The sequence below is a fragment of the Corvus kubaryi genome, unplaced genomic scaffold (genome assembly GCF_017639235.1).
Source record: "Corvus kubaryi isolate FWS band 111438036 unplaced genomic scaffold, C.kubaryi_AGA036_p1.0 74, whole genome shotgun sequence".
Taxonomy (NCBI): domain Eukaryota; kingdom Metazoa; phylum Chordata; class Aves; order Passeriformes; family Corvidae; genus Corvus; species Corvus kubaryi.
This window is the reverse complement of record NW_024582061.1, coordinates 9,183,521-9,202,483: the sequence shown is the minus strand read 5'-3', so window position 1 is coordinate 9,202,483 and position 18,963 is coordinate 9,183,521. Positions and strand designations below refer to the sequence as shown.

At 42.6% G+C, this 18,963-nt stretch overlaps 1 protein-coding gene and 1 long non-coding RNA gene across 2 annotated transcripts in view; both read right to left on the bottom strand.

Annotated features, from left to right (window-relative positions):
* SYT10 (synaptotagmin 10) overlaps positions 1 to 18,589 on the bottom strand; it is a 45,141-nt gene extending 26,552 nt beyond the window's left edge. Inside the window, exons 1-2 of the mRNA XM_042050784.1 lie at positions 18,324 to 18,589; positions 5,477 to 5,834 (exon numbers count right to left, since the gene is read on the bottom strand). Coding sequence (XP_041906718.1) covers positions 5,477 to 5,834; positions 18,324 to 18,474 — 509 coding nt within the window. The 5' untranslated portion in view covers positions 18,475 to 18,589. The remainder of the gene's footprint in view (positions 1 to 5,476; positions 5,835 to 18,323) is intronic.
* LOC121675373 lies at positions 8,603 to 15,923 on the bottom strand. Its single transcript, XR_006020064.1, has 2 exons — positions 12,273 to 15,923; positions 8,603 to 10,642 (listed from the first exon to the last, which is right to left on the bottom strand). It is a non-coding gene; the product is annotated as an uncharacterized LOC121675373 (long non-coding RNA).
* Positions 18,590 to 18,963: the final 374 nt, after the last annotated feature.

Below are 18,963 nucleotides of genomic sequence, written 5' to 3'. Positions count from 1 at the left end.
AATGTAGAGCTGTGTCTGGAGGTTTTTAGCACAGTGCTTTGCCATCCTACAGCATTTTATATACACCTCCTTGGTATCTGCTACACTGAGGTACAGGCTGCCTTCTCCAAAAGCACTGGGAACATTTTGTTCTGCCTGCAATGCATTTCAGAGTTTTGGTCAACATTTTTCTGCCATTGTTTTGTTATTCCTTTTGTCCTCATGGTCTGCTGTGCAGTGTGTTAGAAAGCTGATTCCTGTACCACTAGAAAGAAACAATATGTTAAATTCCTTGTAATTCTGAATACAATGTTGTATAAACATATGTATTTATGGGTTTATCTTGGCTCATGAGCCCAAAAGGAAAGTTGTCCCGTTACTACTCAGAGTGAAATCAAACCCCTGGTGTGCCATACAGCCCTACAGCAGTATGAAAACACTGGTCAAAAAGCTTCCCAGCATTTATCAGCAGCAGATGCCATTATGACTGCACTATCCAGATCAGATTTTAGGCATTTTCACATTTCCTTGGTGCTTCCCTACCCCAACAATCTGTGCTTCAGAAGCTTACCACCTCCTCCTGTGAGCACACTTAGTTGCCATTAAAGAACAATCCAATTGTCAGAATTTCCTCTGCTTTTTGCAATCAATTGCTTATTAGTGCCACATGTAGCCTTGCCTTATTGCTTGGTTTCCCTGTGGTGTTGTGCTCTGAAAACAAGAGGTGTCACAGCTGCATGTTTCTTTCTTAAAATCAGAAATGCAAATTGTCCATTTGAAAACAACCAGGACTCATTTCATAGATATTATTTGTATTTTTGCTGTAAGTGAAGAGGTTGCAAAAGGCAAGAAGCACAAAACTGCTGCAGTTCAGCTGAGCAGAGATACAAGAGGGTAATCTGCAGCTATTGAATAATAGACAAGAATGTTTCCCCTTTTCAGCTCTTTCAGTCCTGCTCGGTGCAGGGAGCAGTCTTAGCTCAACAAAAGAACAGGGGAGGGAGAGCTTCATAGCCTAGACTTGAAGCAGCTCAACAAAATCCAAGTGTTTTGATCTCAAATGTAAATGAACAATGCACCCCTCTTGTAACACACTTTGCCTTTCTTTACAGATAGACAAGTTGAAAGATTTTCTTCTCTCTTAAATGTTAAACCTCCCTGAATTCATAGTGTATAATGCCCACACTGGAATGGAGTGAGGAATGAAAAGGCCCTGACTGGTCAGAAAAGTAGAATATTGTCCTCGGGGAGCTTCACAGCTGTTCTTGTGCCTTCCAAGAAGTGCAACCTCATAGGTGTGCCAAACATAGGGAAGGAGCTGAGCTCCACCCAGAATGTAGTACAATAAATGTCTGGGCAGGCAGCAGTTTAGGGACTATCTTTTTAGTATCTTTGACTTGTAATGAGGTCCAGGAAGACCTGTGATACTGCTACTTCTGTCAGTGCTAAGGAAACCTGTGCTCCTCACACCTGCACCTGCACTACTGAGATGCCCAGATGATCACAGAATCATAGAATAGTTTGAGTTGGAAAGGACCTTAAAGATCATCCAGTTCCAATCCCCCTGCCATGGGGGTATCATGTTCCAACCCTGTTGTACATAAGCAGTGGCTAAAACTGCCTTTGCAGGGAAACAGTGGAGCTCATTGTACGACATCAGTTTGAGTGAAAACAGGTCCACAACAAATTGTCTTTGCTTCAACCTCTCTTGCATTTTTGACAGTGTGGGTTAATGCATGCAAAAGCAATGTATAAAACCTGAAATCTATGATTTCTAAGATACCAGCTTGCTTTTAAATTTTTGGACTTTATGCATTTCAGATCTTCTCCTGAATTGTTGCGAGATGTTCCTAAGTAAAAGAATGCATCTGTCTGGCTGTTCCCTGTGGGAATCAGCAGCACTTCTGCTCTAGTAAGCCAGAGTCCTAATTACACAGTGCCTAGTATCTGTTCTGAGTCACAGCATTTCACCAAGATAGCTAATTGGTCTGATAATAATTAAGATGTTTCATTGTTGTCATGGCAACATATTTATCTTCCTTTGTTCTGCAGTAACAAAGGGATTAATGGCTGGGATAATGAAGTACAAGGATGTCAGAAAACCAGGTTGTGAAAATGTGGCAGAGCTACCAACGTGCAAATCCAGGTACTTCGACCTCTACTGACTCTTACACACAGCACTCCTAGAGCAGACTGGCCTTCCCTAACAGAACAAATGCATTTGGAGTGATAGCAAATCTGTATGTAAAGCTAATATAAAACTGTGTTTTCATGGGCATCATGACAGTATGAAGCTGATTTCTAACCCAGTAAGGCTGCCACGTCTGTGACAAAAGGGAGGAATAGGATGCTTGTTTATGATATAACTTGAGATTAATGAGGGGTGACTCTGGTCTAGCTTTCCTAGATGGCATTAGGCCAATCTTTTGGACCAAATCCAGAAAAGTGCATGATCACTGGTGGTATTTAGACAGAACAAAAGCTTCTCTCTTCTTGAAAACACTAAAATCAACAGATATGTTTGTTTTTCTTTAACCTTAACAACCCAAGCCCCTCACTTTTGCCTTTGAGCCTCGTGGGAACTGACTGGCTCAACACATTCCTCTCCAATTAACTCTAAAGAGCAAAACACATGTTCTTGGAAAATACAGGTGAATGTTTGAAGAATGGGTTTTCATAGAAGCAATAAAATATATTGCAAAATACTTTCACAAAGTGTGGGAAAGGGTGGTTCTCAATAATGCAGAGCAAAAATATTTGCAAATGAGCACCACTGCTGCAGTTCTTCTGTAGTGTTCTGGTTAATTGGTATCAAAGACTAAAGAGCTTTTAACAAACAGGTCTTTTCATATTATCAGGGACTATGAGAATGATATAGTTCTAACCAAGCAGAAATGCATTATTTCCCCATACTAACATGTCTCTTTGTTAAATGTACAGTCTAAAAATTGTGATCAGGCACATTTTATTGTTTCTCTCATTGGCTTATTAAAATTCTTATGCTTCAATTGCAATGACTTAGTATGATTTAATTTCTTTTATTAAGAGCTGATGGCTGCATGAACCCATCACAAAACTGGTTACAACCCTTTAATTTGCCCCAGCTCAGGTGAGATCAGTGTACAGGAGACAATCCAGACAGCAAACATTTCTCTTAGATCCTCTGTCAATGGAATACATTTAAGAGATGGTGCACCTGAATCCCTCAGGACTCCTGAGGACAACAAAGCAGTGCTGCATTGAAGATGGTGCAAGAGAAGTTGTGCTACCTTTGTTTGGAGGCCCCCAATTACAGACACCAGAATCAGGTTTCAGTCATTTTTCTGGTACATAGTTGCCAGCTGGGGTTAATACACAATAAGGAATAATTCAGAGAGCTGGTCTAAATGTCCAGCCTTCTGCTTATACATTGTATTATTGCCAGCAACAATTAGTATGGGTTGTTACATTAGAACTCCCTTAAGGCAGGCAGGGGTGTAGATAAAATGCATTTACAAGCACAAAGATTACCATTTATGGGTAAGTTTTAAGACAAATGTAATTATAAACATGTTTTGTAAAAGGATGCAGAATTTTTCACCAAACTCTAAAAGAAGGTGATGTTTCCAAGCACCCTGCTACTGATTGGCTGTGGTGGGACAATCACTGTTACTCAAAGCAAAGGAACTGTCCCTTTCGGAGGAGATTTAACCCTGATAATCTTGAGAAGATAAAAAGAAAACTCCCTTACAAGGTTGCCAACATCTGCAGAAAGAGTAGGATTGATAGCAGGTTTTACTTTTGTAAAACTGTCTTTGGCTTCACAGATACTTCATATGCGTTTAGATCCCAGTCCAAACCACTCTAGAGGTCTGTGAGAATATTTTCACCACCTGAAGTAGATCTGGAGCATATCCCTGGAACTTGTTTCTTCCCCTATAGTACCACTGGGACTATTCAAGTTCATTTTCCAGCCAGCTATTTCTTCTGTCTATTCTGGAGGTCAGACAGTCTGAATACTTGGATTTGATGGATAAAACTCTTTCACTTAATATCCTTTTAGTTAGTAGTGAGCTGGGTAATAGTCTTGTCATGCTAAACTGAACCAATTTTTGTTCCTCTGTGTTTAGTGTAAGAGTTATAAGTTCAGAATTATCATCTGAGTGTTGTGGAAATGTTCCTTGGTGTGGTTTGGATACTGCACTCCTGCTCTGAGCAGACAGATACAGTAGCAGGAAGCAGGCACAGCCAGGGCAGTGTGGCTTCGGGCCAGCTGGACAGTCTCATAATTCAGGAGATGCTTCGGCTGCTAAAGTCAGTCAGACCTCCTCTGGCTGGAGTGCTCTGATTTTGGGAGCCTCCTGTGGCTTACTGTTGGCTGTTCCATGAGGTTGGAATAGCTGAGAAAAAGCACTCGAGCACTCACTGCCCCAACAAGTGCACTGAGCTGGAAAAATATTGTCTTTAGGGCTCCCAGAAGGCCAGCAAAGTATGTGCACACTGAGAGTAAAGCACGTGTCTTCTCCTCCTTGTGCCTCTTATTGTGAATGGGAGACTTTTTGGTTGTTGGTTGGGTTTGGTTTGGGGTTTTTTTTGTTGGGTATCTGGTTTTGGGGTTTTTGCCTGTTTGTTTTCTGGTAGCATGTGTTTCTTTAGCAAATGGCATTTTAAGAAAAAAGCTACTTCCCACACAGTATTTATACTGTAACTTATGCCATTACACAATATCCTTAATTTTCCCACTCTTTGTTTATAAAACACTCCCCTTTTTAATGTAGGATTTGAGCTTTGCAGTTCATTGTTTGTTTCCATGCATTAAATTTGCTGACAGCATTTGAAGAAAATCCCATTTGAATCTATAGGTCCTGGCATGTCTTCACGGCTTTTCAATATAAAGTGGTACCTAAGGCAAAACTAAAGTTTGTGTCCTCCACTTTAATACAAAAGAAACCACCAAGGAATGCTGGGTGCTTGTCATTTATTTATAGACCTATAGGGAATCTGTACAGCTTTAAGATCAGTCCATAAGGATCTGTATTTTTAGATTGGAATTTTAATTCCTTTGTAATCAGCAAACCATCTCTTAAGGAAATGTGCCATCAACAATGAGTCTATCATTTATTTGGTTGAGAGGGAAACTTTCATCTGCAAAAACAACTGATTTATCTATCTCTGTGAAAAGCTAAACTTGCAGTTCTTTTAAAAACAACACTGAAAAATGTTTTCCTGTAATCAAAACCTGAAAGGGAAACACTTAAAGTAGCAACATGTATCTTTACAAAGTAGTAGAAGATGTAGATTTCACTTTCATATGTTAAAACGATTACGTAACTGAAGGAACACAAAATGTTTCAGAATATTCTGTTCCAAGAACACTGTGGCTTCGCCTTCACATGACTGATGTTTCCCCCTTAACTGCTAAGAAACCTGTGAATAATCCAGGATCCTGGAAATTTCAACATTCCTGCTCTACCTATTCCTGGGAACAGTGCCCCAAGTGCGAGTGCCTCTGACTTACCTTGATGAGGATGTGGGCTCAGTGATCTGCCTCTGCATTCGAGCATGTCTGATCAGGTGCTCCTTCAGCACGTTCTGGACCTCTGCTGGAATATCAGGTGAAGTGTGGCTAATTTTCAGTGCAGCTTCAAGTACCTTGGTTGTAGGTTTCCCATTTTCTTTAACTTCCTTTTTCTCACTGTTCTCCAAAACCTCTGTAGGAGCGCTGGAGGTGCTCTGTGGGACATTGCTGGCACTGGAGGTGAGAGGTTTGCTCCTCCAGCAAGGCCAACACAACTTCCAAAAGACAAAAAGTGAGACCACCAGCAAGGCGAGCCCACAGAAGCTGACGACAACTGCTAAGAGACTGACTGAGACATCTGCAAGGAGTTAGAAACAAAAATCATCATGACAGACAAACATGCAGAGAAAAAAAATCATTAAAAATGACACCGGCAAGGAGATAGAAGCATTTTTATGACTATTTTTGTGTAGAGGTTTAAAGTCTTATTTAAGGTTGTGAGTTTTTCTTCTTTTTTTTTTGATATCTAAGCCTGTATCTTTAAGATGTTATTATTTTCTAATATCTGCTTCACAAACACTCCTTTAATTGTTCAGGCCAAGGGCCAGTAGGTGTACCACCCACCACATACTCACACACCCTTCTCAGGAAGTAAGAGACTAAGGAAATGATCCCAAAATCTCCCAGCCATTGTTGGCTAAGGACTTTGAGATCAGTAGGTGAAAGAAATATTGACCTACTTTGCTGAAGCAAAGTTATTATAATCAAACAACCAATATCCTCACAGAGATTTAAAGCAAAACAGATGGGAATTCTGTTCCCAAATCTAGAGTTCCAAGTTTGATAACCAGCACCTATGTTGTGGGGAGAGACAGCCTTTTGCTTATAGGTAATGTACACATCCCTTTGCTTACTGGCTTCAGGGGGAGGACACACCTGAAAGCATCAACAACCTTCATTTCAGTGAGAGGCTGTTGATGCTTAGTTCTTTAGAACATATAATTAGAACATCAAGAACATGTCTTGATGAAAAAGTTAAGCCACAGCCAACATTTTCTACCAGTGCACATAAAGACAGATCAGATCTAAACTTCCAGGCTAATGCACAGATTTCTTCAAGATTTGCCAAACTTCTGACTCTGTATGCCAACTGCTTCAGAAACATTTTAAACCCTAACATTTAGGCGTAAATAGGAACTTTATCTTTATTCCTTATCATAAATAAGAAATTTCTGTGGTTAAATCATCAGCTCTGGACCAAGTCTGTGTCAGACCAAGACAGCACAGATAGATAGCAGTATCTAAATAGCAGTATCTAAAATTCTGCTATGAAAATGCAGCTGGCTTCAGAGAACACAGTGAAATGTCCAGAGCTGTTCGGAGATCATGCTGTACACTGAGGTACCCCTGCTGCCCTGTATTTGACTTTTGCTGCCAAAACTGCTTAACATGTCCAATAGTCTGGCCAAAGATAGAAGATAGGAGAACAGATTTCATACCAACAAAATTCCTTGGACACGCTTGTATTTTAGGAGATGGTGGATCACCAGGACTGCCATTTGAGTCCTAATTAGGAGTCCAGTATCCTGTAACATTATAACCAAGAAATCCCTTTCCTTTTCAAAAGAGACTTTTATATGCCTTAAAATTACTCACTAAACCCTGCTTAAATATCCCTCAGTAATGGCTGCTGCTGCTTGTTACAAGTTTTAACAGTTTAACAGCTAATAGTTTGTATCCATAACTCCAGACTACAGGCTACTAAACTGAATCACCAGAGAAATGCAAAGAGAGTTTGAGCATATTTTTATAGATTTTCACAGGAGGAAAAATGTATGGATTAGCTCCATGAAACAGTATGTACCTCACCAGCCCTTATGAGAATGAAGATAGAAAGATGAAGCAGAATGATGAGGATAGAAAGCTGAAGATGAAAATTTGGGGAGGTTTTCTTTATTAATATATAATATCCAGGTGCAATTCTCAGTAACAAACACTGAACTTATGGACCACTCATCACGAAAATGCATGAGAAAAGCAAAAATGTAAAGAAAATGTTGTAGTCTGGAGATTTGATACATATAGTTCTGTTTGCATCACATATGTCCTGGCCAGGGTCATTTGTCATGGGCAAATCGGCAGATGTGCTTCTGGATTTAAGGAGTTTGGCACAAGCTGCTGTTCTGCCCTGAACAGAAGTATGTCTCCTTGGCCATTTCCTGAGAGACCTGAAAAAAATCTTCCTTTTCTACTCATAGGTAAATGTCAAAATGTAGCCCTTGGAATAAGCATGTCAGTTATTGAGACATTTGTATGGCAAATTTTGGATGGAAGATGCTTCTGCAAAATGAATGGGTGCACAGTTATATCTAATAATAATGAAACAAAAGAAGCAAATGATACTTTTACTAATGATTTTTCTAGATAATTTCTCCCCAGAAGGGATTATTAGGCTGTTTGTTTTAATCTATTATTTACCCAAATATCCTTCCAAGCCCACTAATTTTTGTTTGTCTTGTCTGTTCTGCAGCAGACTGTCCTGCCTTGGCAAGGGAAGGCATTGAGAGATGCTGAGTTTACAGCCTCTTTCAATGGTTAGTCACTCTGTTGCAAATTTGTATTTCTGTAGCTGTAATTTACAGTCATTGCTTCTTTCATATTTCTGCATGATGGACTAGAAGATATGCTATGCTTCATAAGACACCCTATACAAAATGCAAATAAACTCTGCCAGGAAACAAACCCAGGACTCAAAACTAAGTTGCTTTTACCACTCCCTGGAATGGTTTTAAACTGGGCTAGTTCATACCCTCCCAGTCAATTCCTAGCCATGGATCAGGAATTAGAATAGGACATTGTTAGTGGGTGGTTTGGATGTGGCCCTTCTGTTTCAGCAGACAACAGACATTAATAGCAAGGAGAGAGGCTCTTGCATGACCTCAGTGACAAGAAATGGTCTGTAGTGGGTTGATCGACAGATCCCAGAGGCTCATCAAAGCTGCTCTATCACTCCCCTCCTCAGATGGACAGGGAAAAAAAATATAACAAAAAAAACCTTGTGGATCAAGATAAGGACAGGGAGAGATCACTCAGCAATTATTGCTATGGGCAAAACAGATTTAACTTGGGGAAATAAATTTATTACCAAATCAGAGCAGAATGATGGCAAATAAAACCAAATCATAAAACACCTTTCCCCACTCCTCCCTTCTTCTGGGGCTGAACTTCATTCTTGCTTCCTCTACCTCCCCCCTCCAGTGGCACAGGGGGATGGGCAATGAGGCTGCATCAGTTCATCACACATTGTCTCTGCTGCTTTGTCCTCTTCAGGGCAGGACTCCTCACACTCTCCCCTGGTCCTCTTCTCCAGTGCGTGGTCCCTCCCACAGGAGACAGTTCTGACAAACTCCAGTGTGAGTCCTTCTCAGGCATCTCTCCAGTGTGTGTCCCTTCCACAGGGTGCAGACCTTTGGGAGCAGACTGCTCCAGCAGAGTCTACCATGGGGTCATGAGCCCTGCCAGCAAACCTGCTCCAGCAAGGGATCCTCCCTCTTTCCACAGGTCCACAGATCCTTCCAGGAGCCTTCTGCAGGGTCGGCTCCTCACAGGGTCACGGCCTCCTTTGGGAATTCACCTGCTTTGGGGTTGGGATGTTCCATGGGCTGCAGTAGTGAAGACCTGCAGTGGGAGGCAAATCACTGTGGCGCCTGGAGCTCCTCTTCCCCTCCTTCACTGACCTCAGCATTGCAGAGTGGGTCCTCACATATTGGGACTCCCCTCTTCCAGCTGCTGATGCATTGCAGATTTTTTTCTCCCTTCTTAAAAATATTCTCCTGCAACCATTTTGTGGTGGGCTCAGCCTAGGCCAGGGTGGGTCCATCCTGGAGCCAGCTGGCCTTGGCTCTGTTGGACATGGGGAAAGCCTTCAGCAGCTTCTCACAGAAACCCCACCGAAGCTCCTCCTGCTACCAAAACCTGGCCCGGCAAACCCAATACACAGTCAAAAGTGAATTTAATATATTCATACAGAGGTATGCCTCAATGAAGGACTAGTTTTGATAGATTGAACCAGATGAACTGGCAGGCAACCTGGCCAAATTTTTTCCCGCTCTTAAAGCCTCATGCAAAGAAGAACTCTTGAAAATGTTGATGGTTTACCAGAAATAAATAAATTAAAAAATAAAAAAAAGAAATAAAAAAGAGAAAAACAAAAAGAAATTCAATTTTGGGTGATCTACAATATTTCCAGCTCAGTTTAGGGATGGTTGGCATAATTAGGTTATATTTTGAGAGGAAGACTTTTAGAGCTGAAAATTGTAGGGTTTTTTTCATTTGGAAAATGTTGAAGGAGAATGTTTTAACAACTTTGAAACTGCTGGAAATATTTCAAAACCAGAAATATGAAAATTGATCCCTTCCAGCAGGGCTTCAATTTGATGAATAGATATTATCAGCTGAAAAACATTGCATCAAAGCATTTCTAGCCAATTCTAATTTAAGTTTTTCACTGCAAGACATTTTTCAAGCCTTCAAATAACTTGTTGTCTCCTTTCAACACCTACTCCTATACTTCAACTTTCTCTAAGCTCTTTTTCTGTATTTCCATTAAACTACTTCAAAGTTGAAAAAGCTTCCAAAATCTTTACAGAAAATTTATGCTTTATAGTCATAAAACGATCCCATGAAACATTTAAAGTGTCAAGAGCAGAGATAAGGAACTAATTCTGCAAACAGTTGCAGTCTCAATTTTTGCTATTTTATTAATGAATTAAGCAACTTCACATATTGAATTTCATAATGCAGAAAATACATGAAATATTTGAATTGCAAAAAAATTGACCAAAAATAGTTCAAAACAAAAACCTATTTAGTTACATTTATTGCCACAATTACTAAAAAGCAATTAATATGCCATAAAAATAGACATAGAAAGCAAATTGTTTCATGTCCTTCCTTCTGTCAGTCACTCAGTGGAGCAATTATGAGAGATTTGTTGTTATGTGAAGACTGAAACCATCTGAAAAGCAGTCAAACCCTTCGTGTGTTAGGCTGGATATGTCTCTTATATTAACTTTTTATAGAAAGTTTGGTTAAAGACTGTAAAACATTAACATTAAGAGACAGTTGTGCAGACTTGGAACTTCTTCACACCCTTGCCAAGGAAACCTGTTTGGGAAGAAAAATGGGTACTGAAGGATGGATTTGTCATCAGACCAGGGCTGCACTTCACATACATAAGTATTATTTAAAGATATAGGACTGCTGACAAATTCAAAGACTGCCTAAGTTTTTAGGGGCAAAAGGAGAAATAGACACTCTGCTAGGACAGCATTAATTGTCAGCATTGTGAACAATGTTCTCACTGGTCTCTGGTCCAAAAGAAAACAAAAACCATCTCAAACTACTCTCTGAACTGGTAACTGCAGCTTGTCTGCAATGATTTAGATTTGCACAGAACGGGACATCCTTCTGAATGTTCAGGGATATTACAGAATTATGCATTTCCCACTCTTGTTCTCACGCTTGGTACACCCAGGAATGCCAAGATCTTTTTTCTCACACCATCCCCTTCTGGTCAGTGGGAGGTCTTCCAATGACTTCAGTGAAATTACTACTTCACTCCTGGTGAACTCCCTTTACTGACTTCTGTCCTTATTGTCATATTCCTAGTCTTGATAAAATTTAATAAATAAAAGCATCCTGTTTCCTCATGGCCTTATATTTAAAACAACTCTTTCAAGGTATGGAATTCTGGACAATTTTTTATTTCTCATTTGAGAAAGGCATGTCTATTGAGAAGCCTCAAAAATTCTCCGTATTTTTGTAAATATCCTCTGATACATTTGTACCATAATAGTCTGCTTGATAGCAAGTCTTTTGTATCAGGCAAGTACTTCAGAAAAATCCCCATGTGTTGGTTTTTTTTTTTTTTTTATTTTTTATTTTTTATTTATTTTTTTTTTTTTATTTTTTTTTATTTTCTTGTCTGGATTCTGGGTAATGTCTTGAGCATAGTTTCTGTACTACGGTTTCCAAAAATTTTTTGTTTGGAACTTGCCTCAGAAAAGTTCTGCCCATGAATCCGTTTGCAAACATGCACATTGGTAGACTTCAATTTCAAAACCAGATTAGGGTCGCTTACATTTTAGACAACATATGCCTCTTGAGGCTGAACTTTGGAAAAACATGCTCCACAAACCCATGATCTTGACTGGAGACAGAAACACCCCATAGTGCTGTGATGTAGATGCCCAGGTGTATGAGGGTCAGGCACATCTGATGTGAACCACACTAAAGAGAATGGATTCTTGCCAGAAAAGGAGCAGGGATGAAAGGAACACCTGGGGAAAGGGGAGGGGGGGGGGGGGTGGTTCTAGTCTCTTTTGACACATTTCTTTGTCTATATCTGGTCTTGGTTCTCTTAAATATTTAAAGCTCAATGTCTGTAACCTGTCTTCAAATCTTTTTTTCTTTAACTTTGAATTTGTTTGCTTGTTCATCAAGACATAAAAAACTTCACTCTTTCCATAATAAAGGAAATCTTGTGTATGTAATACCAGGATTCAGCTCAATCAGATAAATTAATGTCTCTGATTTTCTAGGATTTGAAGGGAAGCAGGGCCCTTATAAATTATAAAAGGTCTAGGGCAAATAAATCTCTCTTATCCCCATGTAGATGAACTAGTTGGTACAACGCATCATTTCTGCTGTTCTGTTTCCCTTGGGGAAATTTTAAGCACATAAAATGTTGCTGGTATTAACTTTTACTCTGCATTAGCAGATCTTCCACAATTACCTCTGTCTCATCCAAATCCCTTCAGATGGGGACATGATGCTCTAGCGTGCCTCAGAAAGTGGCAGGTGCAGAGTCTTGTATTTTCTCTCTTAACGTGAACCTGTCAAAACACCTGACTTAGATATCAAATGGCATAAAAAACCTTTCACTTGAAAGAGTAGGTGTGACCTCCTCTCCTGTTCTCATGGAGCAGCATCCTTTGAGGATCTTCCTCAAACCTTTACTCTGGCCCTATTGTCAATGTGTTCCCTCCCTGTTAATTCATTCTGGTGTCTGAGTTTTTCCCACACCCACCACCATCTTCTGGCTGGCAGATAATTTCTTAATGTTAGCAGAGCTCTATGGTAGCTTGTTTCCTGATAGAAAGGGAACCACATGAAGTCAGGTATCACTGTGATTTACACAAAGAATTATTAATCTCTTGTCAAAATCAATTTATCTAAGCTATATTAGAGATGACGGCTCTCACTTTTGTCTGGCTGGGTCTTTTTTTTTTGGCTAAGTGTAGGAAGAAGAAGATGTTGCACATTGTCCTCTCAACTGTAACACACCACATGTAAATTATTGGTCTTCACTTCCAAGGCTTTCTCTGGCTGACATGCTTTTCTGCTTGTTGACCCTCACTTAATCTCAACAGGAGAGACTCTCCGCTTGACCCACACCTGCCCATTTAGCTTTTCATTAAACAAACAACTCCCAGCCTTAGGCTTGGTCCCACACAGTTCTCACACTTGAGAGGATTTCTTTGTGTCTACAAGAAGCTCTCACTATCCTCTTTCAGCTGAGACAAGAAAATGAGAACTGATCTTAAGATCACTGGACTGCTGTTCACTGTAAGCCTACCGTAAGCTGTAAGGAGGTTCATGCAGCCCAAGTGTCATCTTTCAATTGTCATGGTTATGTTTATTCTTACCCAGCATTATATAACAAACACCTCACACATATGACAGGACCCAGGAAAACACTATGTCTCTTTGTCATTACAGATTTGTCCTCCAGATGGTATAAATCTTTCTGTATTCCCCCCCTGTATTTCTTTGTGAAATGCGTATAGAGGAAGATTCTTTTGTAAACCTCTTGTTCTTACTGTGTATTGCTGCTGTCTGCATTGTTGTGACTGCCTTCACATTTGCTGTAAATAAAGCTGGTCTCAGTAGTATGTTTACCCCTCTGTTTTGCCTTTACACTGCTAAATCAGATTAATTTCTGAGTTTCACAGCTTGCTAACACTGATTTTATAAGTTATGTTTTTCTGTAACCCTGCTCTTTTTACCCACCAAGCCTTATTTCTCTGGTAGCAACATTGATCTAACCAGGTGATGAACTGTATGCTAAATAATTTGGTCGGTCTGTTAACTGCTAAAATGTTTCTTTTAGCAGAAATACTCAGTTTCATTTCTCTGTAACAGAATGCTCACTTGTTTCACACAGCAGTTACTTTATCGGGAAGAAAAATGCCCCTTTCTTATCCTACACGGATCGCAGTAGCCTTCACATTTGTTCATGCCATTTCTTGTGCCCTTCTTTACTTACTTTGGCACTGCTGAGAAGAATTTACAAGCACTCTATGGGGTAAATCTGTTCTTCCCCCTCCCCAAAATATATCCAGGCAGTGTAAGCATAGCCACAGCTTACCCTGTTTGTGGGCGTGGATGTGTGTGCACTGTGTGCATGAACACAGGTGTGTTCAAAGGAACCAGGACTAAATGTAAACCATCAGCTGCCATCCAGCAGGTTGGGAGCTGTCAGGGAAGCTTCTGACAGCCAACAGGAGGCTCATGCCAGCTACAGCAGGAGGACACAAGGCATTGCTCTTGGTGGAAGAATGATTACAGTGATTACAGCCTGTGTTACAGACTGGCCATGTGCAGGATGCTCCAGTGTGTTCCTACTCCCTCTGTACTTCCATAGCAAATTGTCAGTCAGGGGTAGGGTTAAAAACTTGGTAGGTTAAACTGTTATGTTAATAAAATAACTGTGAGTAGAATATTTAGATTAATAACAAATGATCCCCTAGAAGCTGATGTTCTTTGCATGGTCAACTTTCAAAAATCAATTGTTTGACAAGCAAAGGAGCAAGAGTAAACATAACTCTCAAGATATTCTCTACTCACTCTAGTGGGCTAAAATATGCCCTCCTGCCAGGGAAGCAGCTGGGTTTCCAGCTCTGTAATAAACATTTGTCACCCATGGGAACTGATAATGAGAGAGGAAAGTTTTGCATGACCAGCAGGCCTAAAAAAGGCAAAGACAGCACAAAGTACCCACCATTTGCAGAGGACATAAAATGAATTTTAAACACGCGCCCCTAGAGCAGAATGTCCCAACTCCTCTCATTATGCTGTATGCAATTGGCTTAATCTTCAGAAATGCTCACAACTGGGACCTTTGATGTGCTTGGTTCCATTGAAAATGAGGAGGGATGCTTAGCTGGAAAAAATTAATTAGAGTCCTTTATTAATGAGATAACCTGAGACAAGATAGCAGTATAACCACACTGCATATATGAGTTTGGGACAGTTATAGAAAATTAATAATTTACTAAGTTTAGAGATAAATTTTATTATGTAAAATGCTGCACATCCAGCTCCCATTTATTTTCCACTTGAACTCTTATAATTGACATCATAATTATTTTGCCCAAATGTACTGGAGGTGTAGAATAAAAACAAAACATCTGCACATATAATTGAGCATTTTGCCAAAATGCTGTAAGTTTCAGAAGAAAGCTCACAGCTATCTAATCATCCAAAGGTACCATAAACGTAAACAGCTTCCTAATCTTTTCACTTGAGCATTCCCCTGAGATGAGCAAATTAATAGTTCTTGTAATTACTGGGGCAGAACATATAACAACAGATGTCTATATTCACTTGTCTAAAGTTCTTAGAAATTTAAAAAATTATCTGTCTCATGAAGATTATTTGCATGACTTCTGTAGATTAATTATTCATTACACTGAATATGATTACCCCTTCTTGATCCAAGTAGTGAGCAGTAATTGAGGGTTCTAAGGCGTTGGTGGTGTCACTGAGAGGAAAAATTGTAGAATAATCAGTCATTTCTTTGATCTAATCCTGTCTGTTCTCTCATTGGCAGGAAACCTGAATATCTCCCCTTTCTACTTTGTTGCTTTATTTTGTTATACTCTGCCTTCCCAGAGCCATACTCACCATTTTTTGTTCTGCGTCTCCGGCTCCCTCTTCTTTGTGTTTGTGTTATCTTTTTTATGCTTCTTTCTCCAATCTAGGCATCTACATTAAAAAAAAATCACTGCCCAGCCTCTCTGCTTCCCTCTGAAAGTTCTTGTGTCATGGGGTCAATATAATCTCGTATTTTGCTTTGAGCCTGTGATAGGGTGATGCATCTTCTGCCTCAAGTAGCTGATTCCTCTGAGAAGCTTGGCTGCTTTTCATGGTCTAGCTGAACAGAAAGCTATTATCACACTCACTAACATAACATATCAATGCAGTTCTAGTTGCTTTTCACAGTGTTTTCAACTTCCAGAACATGTTTTTATTCTTGTATTAAATAGAAATGGTCTGCTTTCCTTTTTATCATCTACTCTTCTACTTTCTGAAAGGTCGCTCTTTCCTTTCCAAATATGTGTCTCCTGATGGTTTACAGAATCACAGCATATTATGAGTTGAAGGTATCCACAAGGATCATCAAATCCAACTCCTGGCCCTGCACAGGATCATCCCCAAGAATCCCACCATGTGCCTGAGAGCATTGTCCAAACGCTTCTTGAGCTCTGTCAGGCTTGATACTGTTTAGACTTCTTTCCTTTAGTGACATCTTGTTAGTGATTTTTGCCTATGCTAGCTTTGTGACACTTTTAGGCATCTTTTTGGGATGAGGAAAACTGAATGAACTTAACATTTCTACCTCTAATGAGGAGGATCTATGGTTGTTCAAGGCTCTGGGCAACATTATCCATAGAGATGACAAGGAACTCTATGTCCATTTGAAGAGGAGATATGGTGTGGCTTGCTTTTCAGTGACACCACTTCTCTCAACCTAAACCATATTTAGAATCTTTCTGCTCATAAAATTGATGCAAGTTATGTTTACATCTTGTCTACTCAAGTGTTTACATATTAAAATATTGTCAATTATCAACAATGACAGCACGTCTGTTCCTTCTCTGGAGACAGAATATTAATATACGTTCATTAGCAGTGTTATTAATGACACAATGCTCAATATACTGTGCATCTCAATAAAGTTGACACCCATCATCTAATATTGGTTTCTTTTTAAGGAAGAAAAAGTGAGATTCAGGAATTCAGCTGAGATGAACCCAGTGGTCTGTTAACTATATTTTTTTCCTAATCCAACAACTGTAAGGTAGTTAGGGTTTGCCAATGAAAACCTAAGAAGATCGTTGGCTTTCAAGGAATGTTTAAAAAGCAGCTCCTCTTATTATACACAATGCAAAATCCCACCTGTTTATATAACAACTCTGCAGAGCCCAATTTTCCAGGCTCCATAGGGCAATGCTATTTTCATTCAACCTTCTACCATTCAGACCATGAAGACTAACACAGTGCATGATCAGAATATTCATGACCCGTGCTGGGGGAGAGGCTGAAGCCCCCTCGCCCCCCTCACCTTGCTGCCCTGCCCCAGCGGCTGTGTAGGGCTGGGCTGAGTAGGGCAGGGTCAGACAACAGCGATTTTGATCTGAGATACTACAAATAACCCGAGATTTGTGGTAAAATCTGTGGGTATTAAAAGAAAACAACAACAAAAAGCCCATCAGCTGCGGCGGCAGCAACAGCGCAGCTGGGGCACACACTGAGAACCTGCTGCTTTACATGACCCGGTGTTAATTTATTTAATTTGCACTGTTACACTTGGCATTTTCTGGCCATAATGCAAGCTGTTCATCTGCATTCATGGACAGACAGTAGAGGCTATCAATCCCTTCTGGCAGAAGTTAAACACAGAACTTCGACTGATTTTCAAGCCCCATCCTAAAAATAAGTGCCAAGGAAAGCAAGGTGTCCACAGAGCACTGCACAGGATAGTGCAAAAGTGCAGAGTCGGTTCCAAAAGCTGCAGAAAATCCAGAAGACCAAAGACACCACTGTTACGACTCAAAATCTTAGTTTCAGTATGACAATTTTTCTAGTGACGGAATGTTTAAATTAACCCGGATTTTCTCCTTCCACCCTACTCAAATTTTCCTAGGCAAGTGTCCTGGGCCGGTGCGAAGTTCTGCCCTGACTCCACAGGTTCCCACCGGCTCTCAGATAGCTCTCCTGTCGCCCCCAGCGATGAGCGGAGAGGATGCAAAACACTCAAACCCCACTCAGAAAGGGGAGACTGCGAGCCGGGGCTTGGCGACCTGCGCCCCGATCCCCGGCTACGCTCCCCGGCTGCCCGCACTCCCCTCAGCCCAACCTGTTGCCCGGGCCCCCAGCGCCACACGCCAAACCCAGAGGGACGGCCGGGGACCCGAGAGAGCGAGCGAGCGCATCCCACGCGTGCCGCGCCTGGAGCACGGAACCGCTGCCCACCCGTGACAAGAGCATCGAACGCAGCCCTCTGCCCCGCTCCCAGCCCGCACGGCCCCGCAAACACATGCAGCAGCAGCCCGTAAAGAGCTTTCCATACAGAGAAACTCCCGTCGTGGGGAAAACCTTGCCGGAGCGGAGCTGCGGGCGGCAAACGAGCGAGCTGCGGGGGTACGGGACCGTCTCCGGCGGCGGGGCTCCAGCCGGCGGCGATGTCCGTCCCCTCGGCACCTGTCCGTGCTCCCCGTCCCCACGCCCGCACCCTCGCCCGCTGCCCCACATTTCCCCGCAGCGCTGGTCCCCGCCCCAGCGCTCCCGGCGCTCCGCTCAGCGCTCCTCGGCAGCCTCGGCGGGCTGCGAGAGGGAGCGGATTTTAAAGCGGGCTGCGTGCCTGCCCCCCCCCCTCCGCCCCCTCCGTACGCAGGGAAAGCAAAGGAAAAAAGTTGCGCTCCCCGGCCGCCCACGCCTCGCTGTCCGCCCCGCGGCGGCGGCAGGACGAGCCCGGCGGCGGCGGGGCGGGGGTCGGTACCTGCGCCGCCGATGCCCTGCCGGGCGCTCTCCAAGGGGAAGATGCCGGCGCACTTCTCCCGCTCCACCTGCCCGCCCAGGCACAGCTCCGAGATGATCTGCAGCGCCTTGTGGCAGAGGCTGCCCACGCCGTTCTCCGCCGGGAAACTCATCTTGCGCTCCGGCCGCCGCCGCTAGGCCATGGCCGGCGCGGGACGGCTCCGCTCCCGACCCGCGCTGCCTCCCGCGGGGAGCGGAGCGGGGCGGAGCGGCGGCGGCGGCGGGAGCGGCGCGAGTGAACCGAAGAAGTAGTGAAGGAGCGGGTGGAGGCAAAAAAAAAAAAAAAGGGGGGGGGGAGGGAAAAAAAATAAAAAGAGGGGAAAAAATAAACATCCACTTAGCAACGCCGTTTGTGGCGCCGGGCTGCCATTGGCCGAGCCGCCTGCCGGAGCCCGGAGCGGGGGGGGCGGGGGGGCCCTCGCATCCCCCGGGAAACTTTTCCTTCCCCCGCCCCGCGGCCCCGCTCGGGCGCGGTGCGGTGCGGTGGGCGGCGCGGGGGGCGGCGGGCGGAGCGCTGTCCCCTCCCCGCCGTAGGACCCCCGGCCCCGCGGGGCAGCGGCGGCTGCGGGGCGCTCCGGGCCGAGCATCCGCGGCCGCTCATC